General features: G+C 41.9%; 1 protein-coding gene across 1 annotated transcript; it reads right to left on the reverse strand.

Annotated features, from left to right (window-relative positions):
* Window positions 1-83: 83 nt before the first annotated feature.
* LOC135468897 (solute carrier organic anion transporter family member 4A1-like) lies at window positions 84-20,296 on the reverse strand. Its single transcript, XM_064747361.1, has 12 exons — window positions 20,217-20,296; window positions 17,171-17,493; window positions 15,920-16,165; window positions 14,731-14,833; window positions 13,533-13,657; window positions 12,148-12,305; window positions 10,516-10,654; window positions 9,389-9,587; window positions 7,677-7,833; window positions 4,503-4,690; window positions 3,426-3,490; window positions 84-1,831 (listed from the first exon to the last, which is right to left on the reverse strand). The coding sequence occupies exons 1-12, from the start codon at window positions 20,294-20,296 to the stop codon at window positions 1,437-1,439; spliced, it is 2,178 nt and encodes a 725-aa protein (XP_064603431.1). The 3' UTR covers window positions 84-1,436.
* Between the last annotated feature and the right edge of the window lie 136 nt (window positions 20,297-20,432).

Here is a 20,432-nt window from a genome sequence, read left to right on the forward strand (position 1 = left end):
TAATAAAAGTATGTGACTCTTTACCAATCCCAGATTTGTCGAAGTCTTTATTATTTCCAAATAATGAGACATTTGATGCGGTGATTAAAATATAAAAAGCCCCTCTAAGTTGAAAGCATAAATGCCCTTCATAAGCTGACAGCCTGGACATTATCAGAAATTTATTGTCGATCAGGTTTGGAGGAAAATTCCTACAGAATAGTTATAGTGCAGCTTATTAACACATACAGAGTAGTTACAGTACAGCTTATTAATACCTACAGAGTAGTTACAGTACAGCTTATTAACACCTACAGAGTAGTTACAGTACAGCTTATTAACATCTAATTAGGCTCCCGAGCATTAACATCTGCTGAGCAGTAACAGCACAACTTATTAAGATCCAGGGCGCCTTCGTGGGTGTTAACTGCACAGCGCAATAACTCAGGAGCCTCCTACCAATGCGCTCGCTGTGAGTTCAAGTCCAGCTCATGCTGGCTTCCTTTTCCGCCTTACGGGCGAAGGTCTTTAAGCAACCTGCAGATGGTCGTAGATTCCCCTGGGCTCTGCACGGTTTCTTCCCACCGTAATACTGGCCGTGTAATATTCTTGAGTACGGCGTAAAACAGTAGCCTACAGTTTATCAACACCTACAGAGTAGTTACAGTGCAGTTTATCAATTCCTACAGAGTAGTTACAGTACAGTTTATCAATTCCTACAGAGTTGTTACAGTATAATGTTCTTATTATCAACTCCTACAGAGTAGTTACGGTACTGTCCGATCCTTGGCTAGCAATTAACACCCGCAGAGTAGTTACAGTACAGTTTATTAACACCTACAGAGCAGTTATAGTACACTAGTGATAAATAACCCGACAAAACACACTTCTGACGACATCATTACTTATCCACAAGCTTTCACAGAGAAGTTACAGTTTAGCCTTATAAATTATACCTACGGGGTAGTTTACAGTACAGCGTTATAAATGACACCTACAGCGTTACAGTACAGACTTCTTATTATTAAAACTCACTCGTGGTTACAATACAATCTTATAATTAACACATCTTCATTCAAGTAGACAGAATATTGTACTCTTCTTTCCTCTATAGGATAACAATGTTTTCAACTTACAATCTCTTTTAGTACGGCGTTAAAAAGCAATCAAATGAATAAATAAATCAATCTACTCAGTCGTAGTTTAACACTGTAGTTAAGCTAAATCAGTGGAAGTTTTTTTCTGAAAACTCTGTAATTGATAAGAGGGTACAGCGAACGGAGTAATTCAATTCATGGTTGATTGATTTCGTTTGATTCTCTTTAGTTCTAATCGCTGCAGGGTGCAGTAAACATAACAGACAACTGCGACTGTTGGAAAGTAATTAATAAGTCCAGGGTATTATATGTAATCGTGGTCACCAGAAACAATCGACTTGGTTTACAGCAGTTCATCTCTTACCAGACAAGAGTCTGGCCATGTGCAGATGTCTCACTACTCGGCGGCATATCGGTGTCAGTGGTGGTGTTCGTGGTGGCTTCCGTGATGGAGTCCGCGTCTGATTGGTTACGCTGAGGGCATGGAATGTTTGTCACATTGTCTGTGGTGCTTGGCGGCTCTGGCAACACGTCAAGCTCCATATCAGGCTCAGTTTGCCCCGCCCACTTTGGGCGATACAACTGTGCGGCCAACGCCCAAACGGCCACCACAAAGGCCTGGAATATCACCCAGCAGAGAAAGATCCGCCAGCTGAGGGCAGCTTTATCGTAAAGCAAACACGACCCCTCTGTTCCCCAGAAATCACAGGCGCTGTCGATCACCACCCCGGCCATAACGGGTCCCGGGAGAACACCTGCAGGCGCAGATAAAATACAGATGCTGTACACATCAAACACAGGAAATACACAGAGCACGACCTAATTGTAGTGAAGACACAGACTAATTATAGTGAAGGTACAGACTAATGGTAGTGAAGGTACAAACTAATTGTCATGAAGGTACAGACTAATTTTAGTGAAGGTACAGGCTAACTAGTGATGTTACAGACTAACTGTCATGAGGGTAAACTAGAGACCAATTGAAGTGAAGGTGCAGACTAACTGTTGTGAAGGTACAGACTAACTGGAAATCAGGGAGGATCCAATGCAAATATACACAGGACAATGTAAATGCAGAGAGGCTACTGCAAAAATACAGAAAAAGTACAAATACAGAGAGGGTAGAGCACAACTACAGACAAAGTACAGCACAAATACAGAGAGGGTAGAGCACAAATACAAAGAGGGTAGAGCACAACTACAGTTAGGGCACACCACAAATATAGAGAAGGCACAGCACATGTAAAGAGAGAGTACAGTAGGCTACAAACACAGAGAGGGTACAGCGCAAGTATAGAAACGGTACAGCTCAAGTACAGAGAGGGTATAGCACATATACAGAGAGGGTACTGCAGAAATATAGAAGAGGTACAGCTACAGAGAGGGTACATGGCATATACAGAGAGGATACAGCACAAAAATAGAGAGGATGTAGCACAAATACAGAGAGGGCACAGCACAAATACAGAGAGGGTACAGCAAAAGTACAAAGGGTACAGCACAAACACAGAGAGGGTACAGTACATATACCCTTTCTGTATTTGTGCTGTTCCCTTTCTGTATTTGTGCTGTACCGTCTCTTAAGTTGTGCTGTACCCTCTCTTGGTACAGCACAAACAGCATAACTACAGAGAGGGTACAGCACAAATACAGAGAGGGTACAGTGCAACTATAGAGACGATGCAACACAAAAACAGAGAGGGTACAGCACAAAAACAGAGAGGGTATAGCACAAATATAGAGAGGGTACAACGCAAATACAGAGAGGGTACAGAGCATAAACAGAAAAGGCACAGTGTTGCTAGCAACACATACAGACAGGGTACAACACAACTACAGAAAGGGTGCCGCACAAACACAGAGGGGGTATAACACAAATACAGAGAAGGTACAACACCACTATAGATAGGGTACAGCACAACTACAGATAGGGTATAGGGCAACTACTGAAAGGGTACAGCACAACTGTACAGACGGTACAACACAAAAACAGAGAGGGTGTAGCACAATTACAGAGAGGGCACAGCACAAATACAGAGAGGATAGAGCACAACAACAGAGAGGGTGCAGCACAACTACAGAGAGGGTACAGCACATACACAAAAAAGGCACAGTGTAAATACAAGTAGGGTTCAGCACACATACAGACATGGTATAGCACAACTACAGATAGGGTATAGAACAAGAGTACAAGAGTACAGGACAAAAACATAGAGGATACAACACAAATATAGAGAGGGTACAGCACATATACAGAAAAGTCACCGTGTAAACACAAGGAGGATCCAGCACAACTACTGAGAGATTAAGGTTACGCTACCTAATAAGTCAACACGTTTCACATATTACCTAAAAGCCGGAGGAAGGTCCACTGTACCCCTACTGCCAGAGCGCCATGCTCCTCTCTAACACAGCTACAAGGATGAGACAATGGTGAGATAGGTTATATCACTGGCTTATATGATGAGAAAATGCAGGTAACCTGCCGATGGTCGTGGGTTTTTCCCCAGGTTCTGTCCGGTTTTCTCTCGCCATAATGCTGGCTACCTTCGTATAAGTGAAATATTCTTGAGCACGACGTAAAACACCAATCACCAGTCACTAGTAAATAAATAAATAAATACATGTAAGTCATATCACAGGCTGATATGATGAGACAATGGTGAAATAGGTTATGTCACAGGCTGATATGATAAGACAATGGTGAAATAGGTTATTTTACGGGCTGATATGATGAGACAATGGTGAAATAGATTATGTTACAGGCTGATATGATAAGACAATGGTGAAATAGGTTATGTCAAAGGCTGATATGATGGGACAATGGTGAGATAGGTTATGCCAAAAGCTGATATGATGGGACAATGGTGAAATAGGTTATGCCAAAGGCTGATATGATGGGACAATGGTGAGACAGGTTATGCCAAAGGCTGATATGATGGGACAATGGTGAGATAGGTTATGCCAAAGGCTGATATGATGGGACAATGGTGAGACAGGTTATGCCGAAAGGTGATATGATGAGAAAATGTTGAGAAACATGTTGAGATAACCTGCCGATGGTCGTGGGTTTCCCCCGGGCTCTGTCCGGTTTCCTCCCACCATAATGCTGGCCGCTGTCGTATAAGTGAAATATTCTTGTGTACGGCGTAAAACACCAATCACTAATCACCAATAAATAAATAAATACATACAGTTTATGTCAGAGGCTGATATGATGAGATAATGGTGAGTTACATTATATCACAGGCTGATATGATGAGATAATAGAGAGATCCTGCGCCACAAGCTAATACGATGGGGCATTTGTGAGATAACTTGCACCTTAGGCTAATATGACGACACAATGGCGAGATTAGTTGTGCTACGGGCTGACATGATGACAATGGTAAATTTAGTTGCGTCAAGGCTAGAATGATGTCTCACCGTAATGGAAGGACGGACGCCGCGGGCACGGTAGCAAACAGCGTCATGAACTGGAGGAGAAGGAGAGCAGAGAAGGATATGAGAGCACTATCACAGCTCTGCAGACAACGGCCATCTGTGGCTGTGGCGTTCTTTTCCAAGTTTCCATTCAGCAGTGTCTGACGGACACACTCGCAGTTCGCGTAACTCTGACAGAACAAGAGAGACAAGAAAGTGGATACCTGATGTATTTAAATGTACTATCGCTGTTGGTGATCCTTTCACTTCAAGTTTATTCATTCACTTATACTATTAAGATCATAATATATATAAAAGTCACCATAATGATGTACGGATGTATCACATCAGTCATCATAATAATGTACGAAAGTGTCATATCTGTCATTATGATGCATAAGGTGTCATTATATTGATGTACAAAAGTATTATATCTGCCACCATACTGACGTACTAAACCATAATATATGTCAATGTATTAATGTACGAAAGTACCACATCTGTCACCATAATTATGCAGCTTATTAAAGCATCATATCTGTCAACGGAATAATATACAAAACCATAATATGTGTCAGGGTACTGATGTAGTAAAGTATCATATCTGTCATTATATTGATTTATTTATTTATTTGATTGATGTTTTACGCCGTACTCAAGAATATTTCACTTATACGACGGCGGCCAGCGTTATGGTGGGTGGAAACAGGGCAGAGCCCGGCGGAAACCAACGACCATCCGCAAGTTTCTGCAAGACGTCATTATATTGATGCACTAAAGTATAATATGTGTTATCATTATGATGTACTAAAGTATCATATCTGTCGTTATAATGATGTACGAAAGTATATCTGTCGTCATAATGATGTACTAGAGTATCATATCTGTCGTCATAATGATGTACTAGAGTATCATATCTGTCGTTATAATAATGTACTAAAGTATCACATCTGTCGTCATAATAATGTACTAAAGCAACACAAGAGAGTTTGAAGAATTATGTCTTTTACTATTGACCTCTGTAACAAGGTACTTTATTCTCAAATACTTATGTTAAATCTACTGCCGCAACACCAGACTGGTATGAAGGCCGTCACTGCAGGAATAAACAAATATCTTCAACTTGTCCACTCTTTCCTTCTCCTGATATTTATTTATCTGTTTCATCAGACTAAATATTTAATGCCATACACAAAATATTTCCATCCACACGATGGCAGTCAGTTTCATGGGCTGACAAGCACTACGGGCATAATAACCTTAACTCAGATATTCGTAAAACCGTTGGGGGCTATTCCTGCGGGTGGGCTAAAAATGGCCCGCTTTGGCGTGGGCCCACTGAGTACTGCAATAGTAGCCACACACGGATTTACCGAGGACTATCCCCCGTAGACCCGTGGAGGACTAGCTACGGTAACGACGCTCTAATTGACTAAGGAATGTCTCCCATGGACCCGTGGAGGACTGATTAGCAGTCCCACAAGTTACCCACAGTTACCCACAGTAACAACGATGGATAGACTAAGAGCTGTCCCCCGTGGACCCGTGGAAGACTCCACAAGTACTAACAACCGGGAACACTTGGGAATTAAGACGCAGTCACTGACATTTAGTACAGATTGTGCGTAATGGTTTTATTGCATTGATAAACGCTGCAATATTTTCTTTTTCCTTAATCTTTACAGCCTGATGATGTACTGCCATAGAACTGTCTCCTTATGTCTGAAGTGTGTTTTATTATTTGTGTAGTGTTTATAGCACGTAGTCTCGTGTAGAGAGCACATATTAGGTTTGCACAAATGAAGGGCTTGTCACTACTGATTCTCACATGACACAGGAGAACGACTAGAATTTGTAATTGCAGTAATTGAAACATAAACTAAATATCTTACCTCGCTGGACCCTGTATGCGAAGGAATCGTTCAGGGCAGGTTTCTGCACTCCTTCGTTCAATTTATTCAATGCGCATAGTTGTATAAAGTAACTGATGATATAAAACTATTTTAATGACCTTTCCTAATTGGAAAAACAACTGCCACAAATACTCCAAAAAACCGCATACAAGAACATGCCATGACACTAATAATGGGCAACTCGATATTATAGTCTATTTCTTTTAGCCAGTTGCATATATTCAGGTGTTTGTAAAACCATTCATACTCGCTACCAAAATTGCCTTCAGTCAATGACGCGTAACAGCACAAGCTTTACACATGGATATGCTGGAAGTCCATATTTTGCACAGAAAATGAAACTAGAACAATTTTTGTAACTCATAATGCTATATTGAATAAGCTAGGTTTCGACGGCGAGAACTCATCGGGTGACGTCATAATTATTAAAAAACCAATGGCATGCTGGATACTGGGCAGAGTTCAATATGTTTTGACGAAGGGTGACACCACTTACCTAAAGTTGGATAGCGCGCTAGCACAGCGTAATGACCCAGAAGCCTCTCACCAATGCGGTTGTAATGAGTTCAAGTCCAGCTCATGCTGGCATTCTCTCCGGCCGTAAGTGCTTAAGTCTGTCAGCAACCTGCGGATGATCATGGGTTTTCTCCGGGCTGTGCCCGGTTTCCACCCACCATAATGCTGGCCGCCGTTGTATAAGTGAAATATTCTTGAGTACGGCGTAAAACACCAATCAAATAAATAAAAAAAAATAAATAAATAAATAAATAAACTTATCTAAACCGCTTTCGACTATTATCTAAACCGTGTTTCTGACATTGACATATTTAGCCTTGTTTGGTGTTTTATTATAATATAACCCTCATAATGACTTTTATTTTATCCGTTGTAGTATATGATCTCAAGTCAGTCTGATTTTAGAGCTGGATGCTAGAAAATTCTGTTGTGAACAAAAAACAATACAGTGTATTCCCGAGGCAGTTGTGTAGGCTGTATTTCTGCGTGCAGTTTGATATAACTGCATGTTGGTGCAGCTGTTCCAAACAATTACTCTCAACGCGTATTGTCCAGCACGCCATTTCGTTTGAATAACTATGACCTCACCCGAGGCTATGAGCCATCTTCTTATAATAATATCGAGTATAACATATCAGTGTGTAGTACATGGCGCTAACGAAAGGTAATTTTGGTAGAGGGTTTGACTGATTTTACACACCCTTAAAAATAGGCGAGTGGCTAAACGAAACAGACTACAGACCCTTACCAAATCTCCCTCAACCTGCACTTCCACAGCACATCCGGCGTGGCAGGGAGTAATGTACATGACGTCATCCGTGCCGCAAACAGGCTGGTAGAAACTGTCATCGCAGGCGCAATCACTATGACAAGCGTCAAACAAACCTTCAGCAGGCGGCAGGAATCTACAGAGAAAACAAAAATCACCAAGAGGCAAACATATTTTGCATACTGTGGGGAAGGGAAAACACCAGCCGCGTTCTGACAGAATCCTCGAAAATATGTACCGGTAGGTATAACAGGCAACGGAACAAATACTAGAAAACAACAACAATCGTGATAGCTGTGACAGCAGGCAGGGGTAATCTACAGAGAGAACCAGATGGTAATCAGATACGGGAAAACGGCAACAACCGTGATAGTTGTGACAGCAGGCAGGAGTAGGCTACTGTACAGAGAGAAGCAGGCGGTAAAACAGGCACGGGAAAACGGCAACCCTGGTGAAAGTTGTGACAGCAGGCAGGAGTACTATACAGAGAGAAGCAGATGGTAATGAGATACGGGAAAACGACAACAACCGTGATAGTTGTGACAGCAGGCAGGAGTACTGTTCATGGAGAAGCAGACGGTAATGAGATATGGGGAAAACAGCAACAGCCGTTATAGTTGTGACAGCAGACAGGAGTACTGTACAGGGAGAAGCAGGCGGTAAAACAGGAAAGGAAAACAGCAGCCCTGGTGATAGTTGTGACAGCAGGCAGGAGTACTGTACAGAGAGAAGCAGGCGGTAAAACAGACACGGGAAAACGGCAACCCTGGTGAAAGTTGTGACAGCAGCAGGAGTACTATACAGAGAGAAGCAGGCGCCAAACAGACACGGGAAAACAGCAACCCTGGTGATAATTGTGACAGCAGGCAGGAAGTACTGTACCAGAGAGAAGCAGGCGTAAAGCAGATAAGGGAAAACAGCAACCCTGGTGATAGTTGTGACAGCAGGCAGGAGTAATGTACAGAGAGAAACAGGCGGCAAAACAGACACGGGAAAACGGCAACCCTGGTGATAGTTGTGACAGAAGGCAGGAATATTGCAATGGAGAGAAGCAGGCGGTAAACAGACACGGGGAAAAACAGCAACCCTTGTGATAGTTGTGACAGCAGACAGACTACTCTACAGAGAGAAGCAGAAGGGTAATCAGATACGGAAAAACAACAACAACCGTGATAGTTGTGACAGCAGACAGGGGTACTGTACAGAGCGAAGCAGGCGGCAAAAATGACATGGGAAAACAGCAAACCCGGGTGACGGTTGTGACATCAGACAGGAGCACTGTACAGAGAGAAGTAGGCGGCAAAACAGATTCTAGAAAACAGCAACCTTGGTGATAGTTCTGACAGCAGACAGGAATACTGAGAGAGAGAGAAGCAGGCGGTAAAATAGATATGTAAAATAGAGTACGGTAAAACAGCAAACCTGGTGATGATTATAACAGCAGACAATAGTAATGTATAGAGAGAAACAGGTGTAAACAGACACGAAAAAACAGCAACTCTGGTGATGGATGTGGCAGCAGGCAAGTGTAATCTGACTTTAGGGAAGTCGGGGGAAATTTTATCCGCGTTAGCGGGATAGCTTTGCCTTTTTTCTCTGGTTAATAGAAAGAAGAAAAATTTCCTTCCGTGGATCTGTATTATTATTAATATTATTATCTTATATTATTTATGAATGGAAAACGCACTCACGATGCACTGCCGTATTTGGAGTTCACGCCGGCTATCCGGATATCCGGACAGGTGATGAAGAAACAAGCACTGAATGCAGCGGCGACGCCAGCGAAGATGGCCATAAAGCGGAGCATACCCCGAGGGCCGAAGTGTGACAGTCTCATAATTACCCCACCCAGGATCTCTCCACCGCCCTGGCCTACCACGCTGATTACACCTGCCACAGAAAAGATAGGTATAACAAATACACATCAATTCATCTGTTACACGTAATACAGGCGTAGCAACTACACACATCAACTCATCAGCCACAGGTAAGACAGGTGTAACATCTACACACATCAACTCATCTACCACAGGTAAAACAGGTATAACAACAACACACTTCAACTCATCTGTCACAGGTAAGACAGGTACAACAAGACAGGTATAACAAAAACACATCAATTCATCTGTTACAGGTAATACAGGCGTAGCATCTACACACATCAATTCATCAGCCACAGGTAAAACAGGTATAACAACAACACACTTCAACTCATCTGTCATAGGTAAGACATGTACAACAAGACAGGTATAACAAAAACACATCAATTCATCTGTTACACGTAATACAGGCGTAGCATCTACACACATCAACTCATCTACCACAGGTAAAACAGGTATAACAACAAAACACTTCAACTCATCTGTCACAGGTAAGACAGGTACAACAAGACAGGTATAACAAAAACACATCAATTCATCTGTTACAGGTAATACAGGCGTAGCAACTACACACATCAACTCATCAGCCACAGGTAAGACAGGTGTAACATCTACACACATCAACTCATCAGCCACAGGTAAAACAAAAACATACTTCAACTCATCAGCCACAGGTAAGACAGGTGTAACAACAACATACATCAACTCATTTGTCACAGGTGACACAGGTATAACAACTGCACACTTTAACTCATCAGTCACAGGTAAGGCAGGTATAATGTTGCGAACATCAATTCATCTACCCCAGGTGAGACAGGTATAACAATTGCAAACATCATCTTACCTACCACAGGTGAGACAGGTATGACAACTGCACAACCGGTAGGGGAGGGGTACCTATTTTAAAGCCGAACCGGCCTAAAGGAATGATTTCTTACTGAGAATAACGCCGGCTTCGGTCGGGGATATATTGAACTTTTCTTGGAGAATTTTGGCTTGAAACGGAAGCATCCCGATGGCTATTAGCGCCTGTGCACAGCCTCCAAGGACCAATAATACATACGTGGGATTCTTAAACTGAAATAAAAACAATCATATAATCATCGCACATTAAAAAACAGTCTGTATTAACTAAATCCATCATAAATCCATCAAGTGTTCCGCAAACATAATTGTCTTACAGAACTAGTAGTCATTATTTCTTGTTGTTTTCTCATTTACGTTTAAATAATAAACATTATTAGAAAACGAGGATAATACAGCCGATACAACGGAGCCCAGTTTGTCAATGAATGACAAAATATCCTGCACGCAAAACATCTGCAATAAGGAAGCGCCCTGAATACTTTGGGCTGGGGCTATAGTGATACATCACACTAGAGCGTCACAACATGACTAAACTGTATTTTATAATACAACCTTGCATCGTAGTAATACACCCACGGGACTGTTGCAACACGATTAAACTGTACTCTATAACACAACTTGAGATCGTGGTAATACATCCACGAGACTGTCGCAACACGACTAAACTGTACTCTATATTACAACCTGGGATCGTGGTAATACATCCACGAGACTGTCGCAACACAACTAAACTGTACTCTGTATTACAACTTGGGATCGTGGTAATACATCCACGAGAAGGCCGCAACACGACTAAACTGTACTCTATAATACAACCCGGGATCGTGGTAATACATCCACGAGACCGTCGCAACACAACTAAACCGTGCTCTATAATACAGCCTGGGATCGTGGTAATACATCCAAGGGGGGGGGGGGGGGGTCGCAACACGACTAATACTGTACCCTCTAATACAGCCTGGGACCGTGATAATACATCCACGAGACCGTCACAACACGACTAGACTGTACTCTATAATACAGCCTGGGATCGTGGTAATACATCCAAGGGGGGGGGGGGTCGCAACACGACTAATACTGTACCCTCTAATACAGCCTGGGACCGTGATAATACATCCACGAGACCGTCACAACACGACTAGACTGTACTCTATAATACAGACTGGGACCGTGTTAATACATCCACGAGACCGTCACATCACGACTAAACTGTATTCTTTAATACAGCCTGGGATCGTGGTAATACGTCTCACAAGACCGTCACAACACGACTAGACTGTACTCTATAATACAGACTGGGACCGTGATAATACATCCACGAGACCGTCACAACACGACTAAACTGTATTCTCTAATACAGCCTGGGATCGTGGCAATACGTCTCACAAGACCGTCACAACACGACTAGACTGTACTCTATAATAAGGCTGGGACCGTGATAATACATCCACGAGACCGTCACAACACGACTAAACTGTATTCTTTAATACAGCCTGGGATCGTGGTAATACGTCTCACAAGACCGTCGCAACACGACTAAACTTTACTCTATAATACAGCCTGGGACCGTGGTAATACATCCACGAGGCCGTCACAACATGACCATATATTTGCTGTAATATGCCTATGTTAATTAATATAGAAGGAGCGTAACACAAACCTTTCTCATTTATTCGGAAATTAGACATTAGTATAGTACTTACCAAGACGACCACAGAGCTGAACATATCACCAAGTCTATTCGTTAGTTTCTTGAGAACGCTGATGGATTTCCTGTCTGGATCATCATTTGTGACGTGGCCATTTTGTTTCTCACTCAGATGTTTGATCGGGATATCCGGTTGCACTTTTGGTGGTGGAGCTGTGCACAGTTAAACAATTCTGTGTGTAAATGCACACTGGAAGCAGCATATGGAACAAACGTTTTCAGCAGAATACAAAACAAACGTTTACAGCAGCATTCAAATCAGAATAAATATTTACAGTAGTATACAGATCAAACATTTACAACTGCATTCAAAATACACTTACAGAATCATACAGAACAAACGTTTACAGTAGCATAAGGGTTTACACAGTACACTGGACACAGACTTACAGAAGCATACAAACAGAGATTTGTATACACGTTTCACACCTTTATAGAAGCATACGAAACAAACATTTACAGCAGTATGCAGAAAAAATATCTATAGCAGCATACGTAACATATATACAGCAGCCCACGGAAGGATCATTTACAGCAGCTTACGCAGCAAATATTTCAAGCACCATACAGAACGAATATTTACAGCAGCATGGCAGAGAGATTAACAGCTGCATAGGGGACAAACAATTAAAGCACCAGGCGTAACAAACATTTACAATGACACAGAAACAAACATATACAACAGAATGCAGAATTAATTTACGGAAACATATATTTACAGCATGATAGGAAGACACATTCACAGCAGCAAACGTAACAAACAGTTACAACTACCATTGTCAACAATCATTTAAAGCAGCATGTGTCATAACCATGCGGCAAACAGAACAAACACTTCGGCAGCAGGCGGAAGACATTTATGGAAGAACACGGAACACCCATTTACAGACGTATACGGACCAAACATTTAAAGCACCATACAGAACAAATATTTGCAGCAGCATGCGGAATGAACATTTACAGCAGCATGCGGAGCAAACATTTACAGCAGCGTAAGGAACACACATTTACAGCAGCATGGAAAACATACATTTACAAGAGAATACTTCTCAACGTTAGAATCAAAATCATTGTACTCCCACACAAGTACGACCCAGGCTGGAAAACTAAACATAAGAACTAAAACAACAATAACTCGTATTATAAATAACAAAAAGCTACCCAATATAAGCTCTGGCCAAACAACTTATTTTCATTTGGGAAAAATGCAGCGCATGTCTTGAAAATTGTTGAATTAAATCTTCAGTGGCAGTGTACATTGTAAGAACGGTTGGCAATCGTATTCTGGAGATATTGCTATACATTTACAACCGGCCACAAAGCATTGCCGTGGAGATCTTACCAGTTTTATCGTTGTTGGGGTGGGACTCTGGTCTTTACCTGTGGGTAGTTTCTTGGGGTATCCTGCAATCATGAAGGCGATCAGAGGAAAAGCTATGGTCAAGGCCACAAAACCGATCCACCAGGCCCCCACCCAGTATGCATCCCCCTCAGATACCGTCACTCTGAGGGAAAAAAGAGTGTTTAACAAGTAACTCGTTAAGGAACATGATCCTGTCCAGTCAGACATTAAGGAAACTAATCCACCAGGCCCACACCCAGTAATACATTAAGGATACTGATCCACCAGGCCCACACCCAATAATACATTAAGGATACTGATCCACCAGGCCCACACCCAGTAATACATTAAGGATAATGATCCACCAGGCCCACACCCAATAATACATTAAGGATACTGATCCACCAGGCCCACACCCAGTCAGTCATTAAGGAAACTTATCCACCAGGCCCACACCCAGTAATACATTAAGGATACTGATCCACCAGGCCCACACCCAATAATACATTAAGGATACTGATCCACCAGGCCCACACCCAGTCAGTCATTAAGGAAACTAATCCACCAGGCCCACACCCAGTAATACATTAAGGATACTGATCCACCAGGCCCACACCCAGTCAGTCATTAAGGATACTGATCCACCAGGCCCACACCCAGTAATACATTAAGGATACTGATCCACCAGGCCCACACCCAATAATACATTAAGGATACTGATCCACTAGGCCCACACCCAGTAATACATTAAGGATACTGATCCACCAGGCCCACACCCAATAATACATTAAGGATACTGATCCACTAGGCCCACACCCAGTAATACATTAAGGATACTGATCCACCAGGCCCACACCCAGTAATACATTAAGGATTCTGATCCATCAGACACCACCCAGTCAGTCATTAAGGAAACAGATCCACCAGGCCCCCGCCCGGTCACCATTCTCTTGAGACACAAATCGAAAAGATTCTTAATAACCCCTCTATTTTATGCATATTATCTGCCAATGGTAGGAAAGTTTCGAAAATGACGTCAATGATGAACTTATTGGAAACATCTGACCAGCTTAGCGCACCTAATGCTCCGTATAAAGAAATAAGCAAGCGTTTCCTTTACGTCACTGGAGAATGACCAAAATACCAATTAATGATTAATAAACACTTGATTAATAGTGGAGATGTAATTGATTTTCAAAACACATGATTTCAAGTAAGTAACACCATAGTACTGACTCCGTCATGTCCACTCGGGTGAAGTCCACGTAGAGGGTGAGCGACTGGCCCCCACTAACATAGCCGATAGCCGCACCGATGGCGCCCACCGCAAAATATATACCTGTAATAGGAACACAACAGAGACATCTCATACAGCATTATACAAAGGCGTAAATTAAAGAATTCCTGTGACATACATATTTGTGGGGTAAGTGATTCGTCCAAGGAAAAAGGCACGTTGATATCCAATACTCCCACTAGCTTACGCTTACTCAACCAAGGTACATTTACATTCGACACTCCCACATACATATATGCTTACTCAACCAAAGTTCAATATTCAATTCAAATTCAAAACCCACACTTACACATATGCTTACTGAAACATGATACATTCACATTCAATACTCACATTTACATGCATGATGAAACAAGGTACATTTACATTCAACTGGCTCCTGTTTTGACCTTGTTCTCACCACAATATGGCTGGAAAATTGCGGATGTGGTGTTAAACCATAATCATTCATTCATTCATTTACACTGAAAACTCCCACCTACATACATGCTTAATCAGCTAGGAGGTACACCAACATTCGAGACTCCCACTTACAGCCTTGCTAACTCAAAGAAGGTACACTCACATTCCAGACTCCCACTTACATCTATGCTTACTCAGAAAAGGTACACTCACATTCCAGACTCCCACTTACGCACATGCTTACTCAAAAAAGGTAGACTTCCATTCCAGACTCCCACTCACGTGTATATGCTTACTCAAAGAAGGTACACTCACATTCCAGACTCCCACTTACATCTATGGTTGTTCACTATAATTCCGTAAAACCAGACACACTCGCATCCAATGCTCTTCAACATACTACTTTGAAGGGAACACAATACTATTGCTCCATTTAACAAGGTTCCCAAGTGGGTGGTCCCACTCACATATATATCATTGGTGAATACCCCCACTCAGATCTATACCTTTGGAGGAATCCCAATTTCAATGCCCAGTTGTACAATAGGCTACGCTAGAATCTGTTATTCGAACTGCCAAAGTGCTTATTGTCTCTAACTGGTCGTGTAGTGTCATTCCTCGTGCAAATGTTAAAGTATAACTGATTTCAGGGCGGCTTCATTCTCCAATGTTTTCTGTGATATCAATAGGTCTACTTTCCCAAAAAATATTTTTAAAGTTACACACCTAAATACAACGATGTTTGACTGGGGTTAGATACATTCTCATCAATGTAGGGTGCGGCTAAAGTTGTAGCTGGGGTGTCACCAACTCCTAGAATAAACTCGGCTAACACAAAAATGGCAAAGTACAATGTTGTGGCGCTGTCTGACGTCACTTCCTGAGTATCATCATTAGATGTCCTGCTCCCCAGATTGGCGGTCTTATCTCGGTTCGGATCACATATGTAACCTGACGTGGCGTTTGTCGATCCTGCAATGAAAGGACGTGGACAATAAAGGTACCCCACAACATATTCTACATGCACGCCCCGGCTCTGGTCAGCACAAAGAATAACAGTTCAGTCTTACACACTATCCAGTTAATAATCTTTCTCACTTATTTTCACGAACGATAAGCTTATTTTGGAAGATAGATTACTTATTTTCCGATTTCTTATTGTAATACAAGGTAACCTGCCCACGTGGTGTAGGGGACTTAGGGGTGTGATCAGCCATGCCGTCTCTGGCGGAAATTGTAGGCTACTAGGTATACATCAATGTTCTGTAATTAATGTCCTGTCAAAATGACATTGTTTTGGATACACCATTGGCTCCATGGTCAATGACATAATCTGTGGTCAGTAACATAGCGTGTGGTGCAGTGTGTTCCGGTATTGTACCACACAGTAACTAACGGTCTTTCCTCACGAAGTTATTGTCAGGACATGATCTGTCGGTCCATGTGTGGTGGACATTGTCCCACAGTGTATTAAAGGTAATATCCACAGGTAACAATGGTTTATCCACATGTAATAATCTTTATGTCCATATGGAATAATCTCTATGTCCACAAGTGATAATTGTTTAGTCCACACGTAATAATCGTTATGACTACATGTAATAAATCGTTATGTCCACATGTAATAATCGTATGTCCACGTGTTGTGGTTTGGGATATAGTCCTCCGTTTCATCTGAAGTGGGCATTTTAGTATGTTGTAATCTGTCCAAATGACTTTAAGACAATACGGTTTGTTGTCCCAAGCCCTATTACAGAGAAACCTGTTCAAATACTAGTAGTATAGTGGTTTATAAGACTCCACACAGGATCATCGCTTTATGCAAATCGTGTTTTCTGCTCATAATTAATCACGGCCATAGGCCTACACGTCTTGTTAGTCAAGTATATTAGCAATACAGTCGAGACTACGCCATATTTACTCCTCTATCACAAATTGTTACGTTACTTTTACAAATTACGCTCTATCAGGTCTCACCCGTGTCCGTGTAATCAAATACATCCGAGATAAGTTGGGGTAGGAGGAACAGGAAAGAGCCAATCCCGACCACAAATGTGCCTAGAGCCAGGTAGTGGGGTTTATGGCCGTTGGCCCCAAGATAGCTCACCGGGACGACGACGACGAGGCCCCCGATGTGGTGAGCGGTGACCATGAAACCCGTCTGGGAGCTGGTCAGACCGTAGCGCCTCTCCAGGGTGGTGATAGCGATGTTGACAAGGCTGTGGGATAGCTCCTCCAGCAGGTAAAACATGGACATCCATACCACGAACCACTGGACCTTGTTGAAAAACTGCACGCAACTGGGAAAATACAGTAGAGATGACTGACAAACACGAACCACTGGACCTTGTTGAAAAACTGCACGCAACTGGCAAAATATAGTACAGATGACTGACAAACACCAATTACTGGACCTTGTTGAAAAACGGCAGGCAAATGGGAAAATATGGTACAGATGACTGACAAACACGAAATACTGGACCTTGTTGAAAAACGGCAGGCAACTGGGAAGATAAAGTAGAAATGACTGACAAACACGAATTATTGGACCTTGTTGAAAAACTGCACGCAACTGGGAAAATACAGTAGATATGGCTGACAAACACCAATTACTGGACCTTGTTGAAAAACTGCACACAACTGGGAAAATACGGTAGAGATGACTGACAAACACCAGTTACTGGACCTTGCTGAAAAACGGCAGGCCACTGGGAAAATATAGTAAAAAAAATAAAAGTCCCAGAAGTCGCGCACCTTCCAGGTTGAGGTTGAATGCTTGAGCTACACAGCGGTTTGTTGCCCCATCTCTTCCAAACATAAAAACCAATTCAACTCTTTCTTGTACTGTTAGTTTATTAGCCATGATTAACTCTGAAAGAGAGATAAAAATTTAAATCAGTATTAAATCTGAAACACACAAAAAATATGAAAATCAGGATGGTGCACGACTTCTGGGACACCCTGTATAGTACAGATGACTGACAAACACGAAATATTGGACCTTGCTGAAAAATGGCAGGCAAATGGGAAAATACAGTACAGATGACTGATAAACACCTATTGCTGGACCTTGTTGAAGAACTGCAGGCAACCGGGAAAATACAGTACAGAAGACTGACACAATCAGTTAGTCAAACACGAATTACTCGACCCTGTTAAAAAACTGCACGCAACTGGGAAAATACGGTAGAGCTGACTGACAAACACGAATTACTCGACCTTGTTGAAAAACTGCACGCAACTGGGAAAATACGGTAGAGATGACTGACAAACACGAATTACTCGACCTTGTTGAAAAACTGCACGCAACTGGGAAAATACAGTAGGGATGACTGACAAACACGAACCACTGGACCCAGGGAGGATCTAGTGCAGAGTGAACGCGTGCACAGTAGGCGAGGGTAACGTATCCTTATGCTGGAACCTCCATCTTTCTCTACCAGCTTATTTGCTTTTGATTTGTTTTTTACACATTATAATGACATTTATATAAAGACGGTACTAGTATATAGAGCATGTACTACTGTATTTTCATGCAATCTTACCGGAGCTCTATACCGTCGTAACCCTGCCTGACTTTATATAAATACCAATATATTGTGAAAAAAACATCAAATAAACGGACTGGATGCGAAACATTTCAGTTGAACGACGGAGGTTATTTGCATAGATTGCGGGCACCTGATGCCAGAGGAAAACCAAGGACCACGGACCTGTCGCTGACAATCTGTCTTGTGCCCAGACTTTGCCTTGCCTAAGCTGAATTTTAGATATGGTACATTTATTCAACCGTGACCAAGGCTGCAAGATTTAACCCAGGGAATTCTACCTCAACTGTCAGCCAATCTGCGTTGATTCTGTATCCATTTAAAGAGTACAAAACCGTAGAAAGAGTAATAGTGGGCAACCGGGTGGGGGTGGGTGGGTAGTAGTTTAAGAGCCCAATCGAACACACTAGGTGAGGCTCCACGGGCAACGTAGGCCTCGGAAGTTCCACGACCCTAGATTGCTGTATGTTCGAGTATTCAGCCATTCAAATTTAAGTGGCGCCTCGAAATGTAGGGTATAAAAGAGTTCGGGGCCGAAAACTAACCAAAACTTCAACAGACTAAAAGTCTATGCGCCAAGTTAGGAGTCCGGACCCCGAGTTTTACATGGTAGCCACAGATGTATTCCTACATCTTTGGTCAAATTTATTCACTATGTTAAAGGCTTCGTAAAAGAACCTTATCTGATCAGAAGATAATAAAGAATTTCAAAATTATCGATAAAATTTTGAATATTTTCTCATTTCACGTTTTTTATGAAAAGAAAACATGATCTAATTTAAAAAATGTAGGGCTATACTAAGTTATGAATTTGGCCAGACCGCATTTATAGATAAATCAGAATCAATCATGTAGACACTTCATCTCTTTGAATAAGGAACAATCATTTTTATGAAACCATTTGTATGTCGCACCTAAATTAAAACTCACACACGGATTAAGCTGTACCGCTACGTAAAACGTCGACAATAACCATGTTTTCTTCAGATGTCAAAGCTTTCTAGAGGATCGCAAGACACAAACTGTGCTAAAGGTGCCACGGGCTATATAAATACAGTAGAGGAAGGGAATTTTGATACCACATTTTCCCGCATTATGTTCAAAACATAGTCTACACAGACAGGCAGGCTGTTTTATGCAGATACAAATACATATACTACAGTTTGATGCTATACCGCGTTCAAAGTTGTGCATTACATGAATCTCGTTTACTGTGAAAACTCTCTGAAAGTACATCGGGGGCCTTTCATGTATATTGTTACGAATAAAAATTGCGTACAACTGTAATACTATAAGTTTCATTTTATTTATTTTAATATTTTTTGTAGCAAAATGTTTTGATGTTATATTCCTATTTCTTTTATGTAGGTAGGAATAATTTTTTTTCGCCACCCTTGGAAGGGCAGGGCCAGTCTAGACCACAGCAAGATTAAAACTCACCGCTGTGTCCATATGTTAGCACACTCCACACTTACTTTGGAGCGAACGGTCCCCAACCAAATCTCTTCTTCTCCACTTTTGCAGATACTGGTTTTTCATCCTTTGTAGATTCCATTGTCCTGTTTGGAGTCGAGAAATGTTCGGGTACCAAACGCGTCGTTCACAGGTTTATGTAGCCTACATGTATCTTCTGCAGGAGTGTGATTACTCTGTGCATTAACCATAAACTTATCATTAAAAACGGATAACGG

This window comes from Liolophura sinensis, chromosome 6 (assembly GCF_032854445.1).
Source record: "Liolophura sinensis isolate JHLJ2023 chromosome 6, CUHK_Ljap_v2, whole genome shotgun sequence".
Lineage (NCBI taxonomy): Eukaryota > Metazoa > Mollusca > Polyplacophora > Chitonida > Chitonidae > Liolophura > Liolophura sinensis.

Bases quoted from the DNA above. Each gene is read 5' to 3' on its own strand.
- LOC135468897 (XM_064747361.1), bottom strand. From the start codon at position 20,296: ATGGAATCTACAAAGGATGAAAAACCAGTATCTGCAAAAGTGGAGAAG. The intron at 17,494-20,216 runs GTAAGTGTGGAG...GTATTTTCCCAG, and splicing joins TGGGGACCGTTCGCTCCAAA to TTGCGTGCAGTTTTTCAACA. The intron at 1,832-3,425 runs GTAATATGTGAA...CTGCGCCTGCAG, and splicing joins GACCTTCCTCCGGCTTTTAG to GTGTTCTCCCGGGACCCGTT.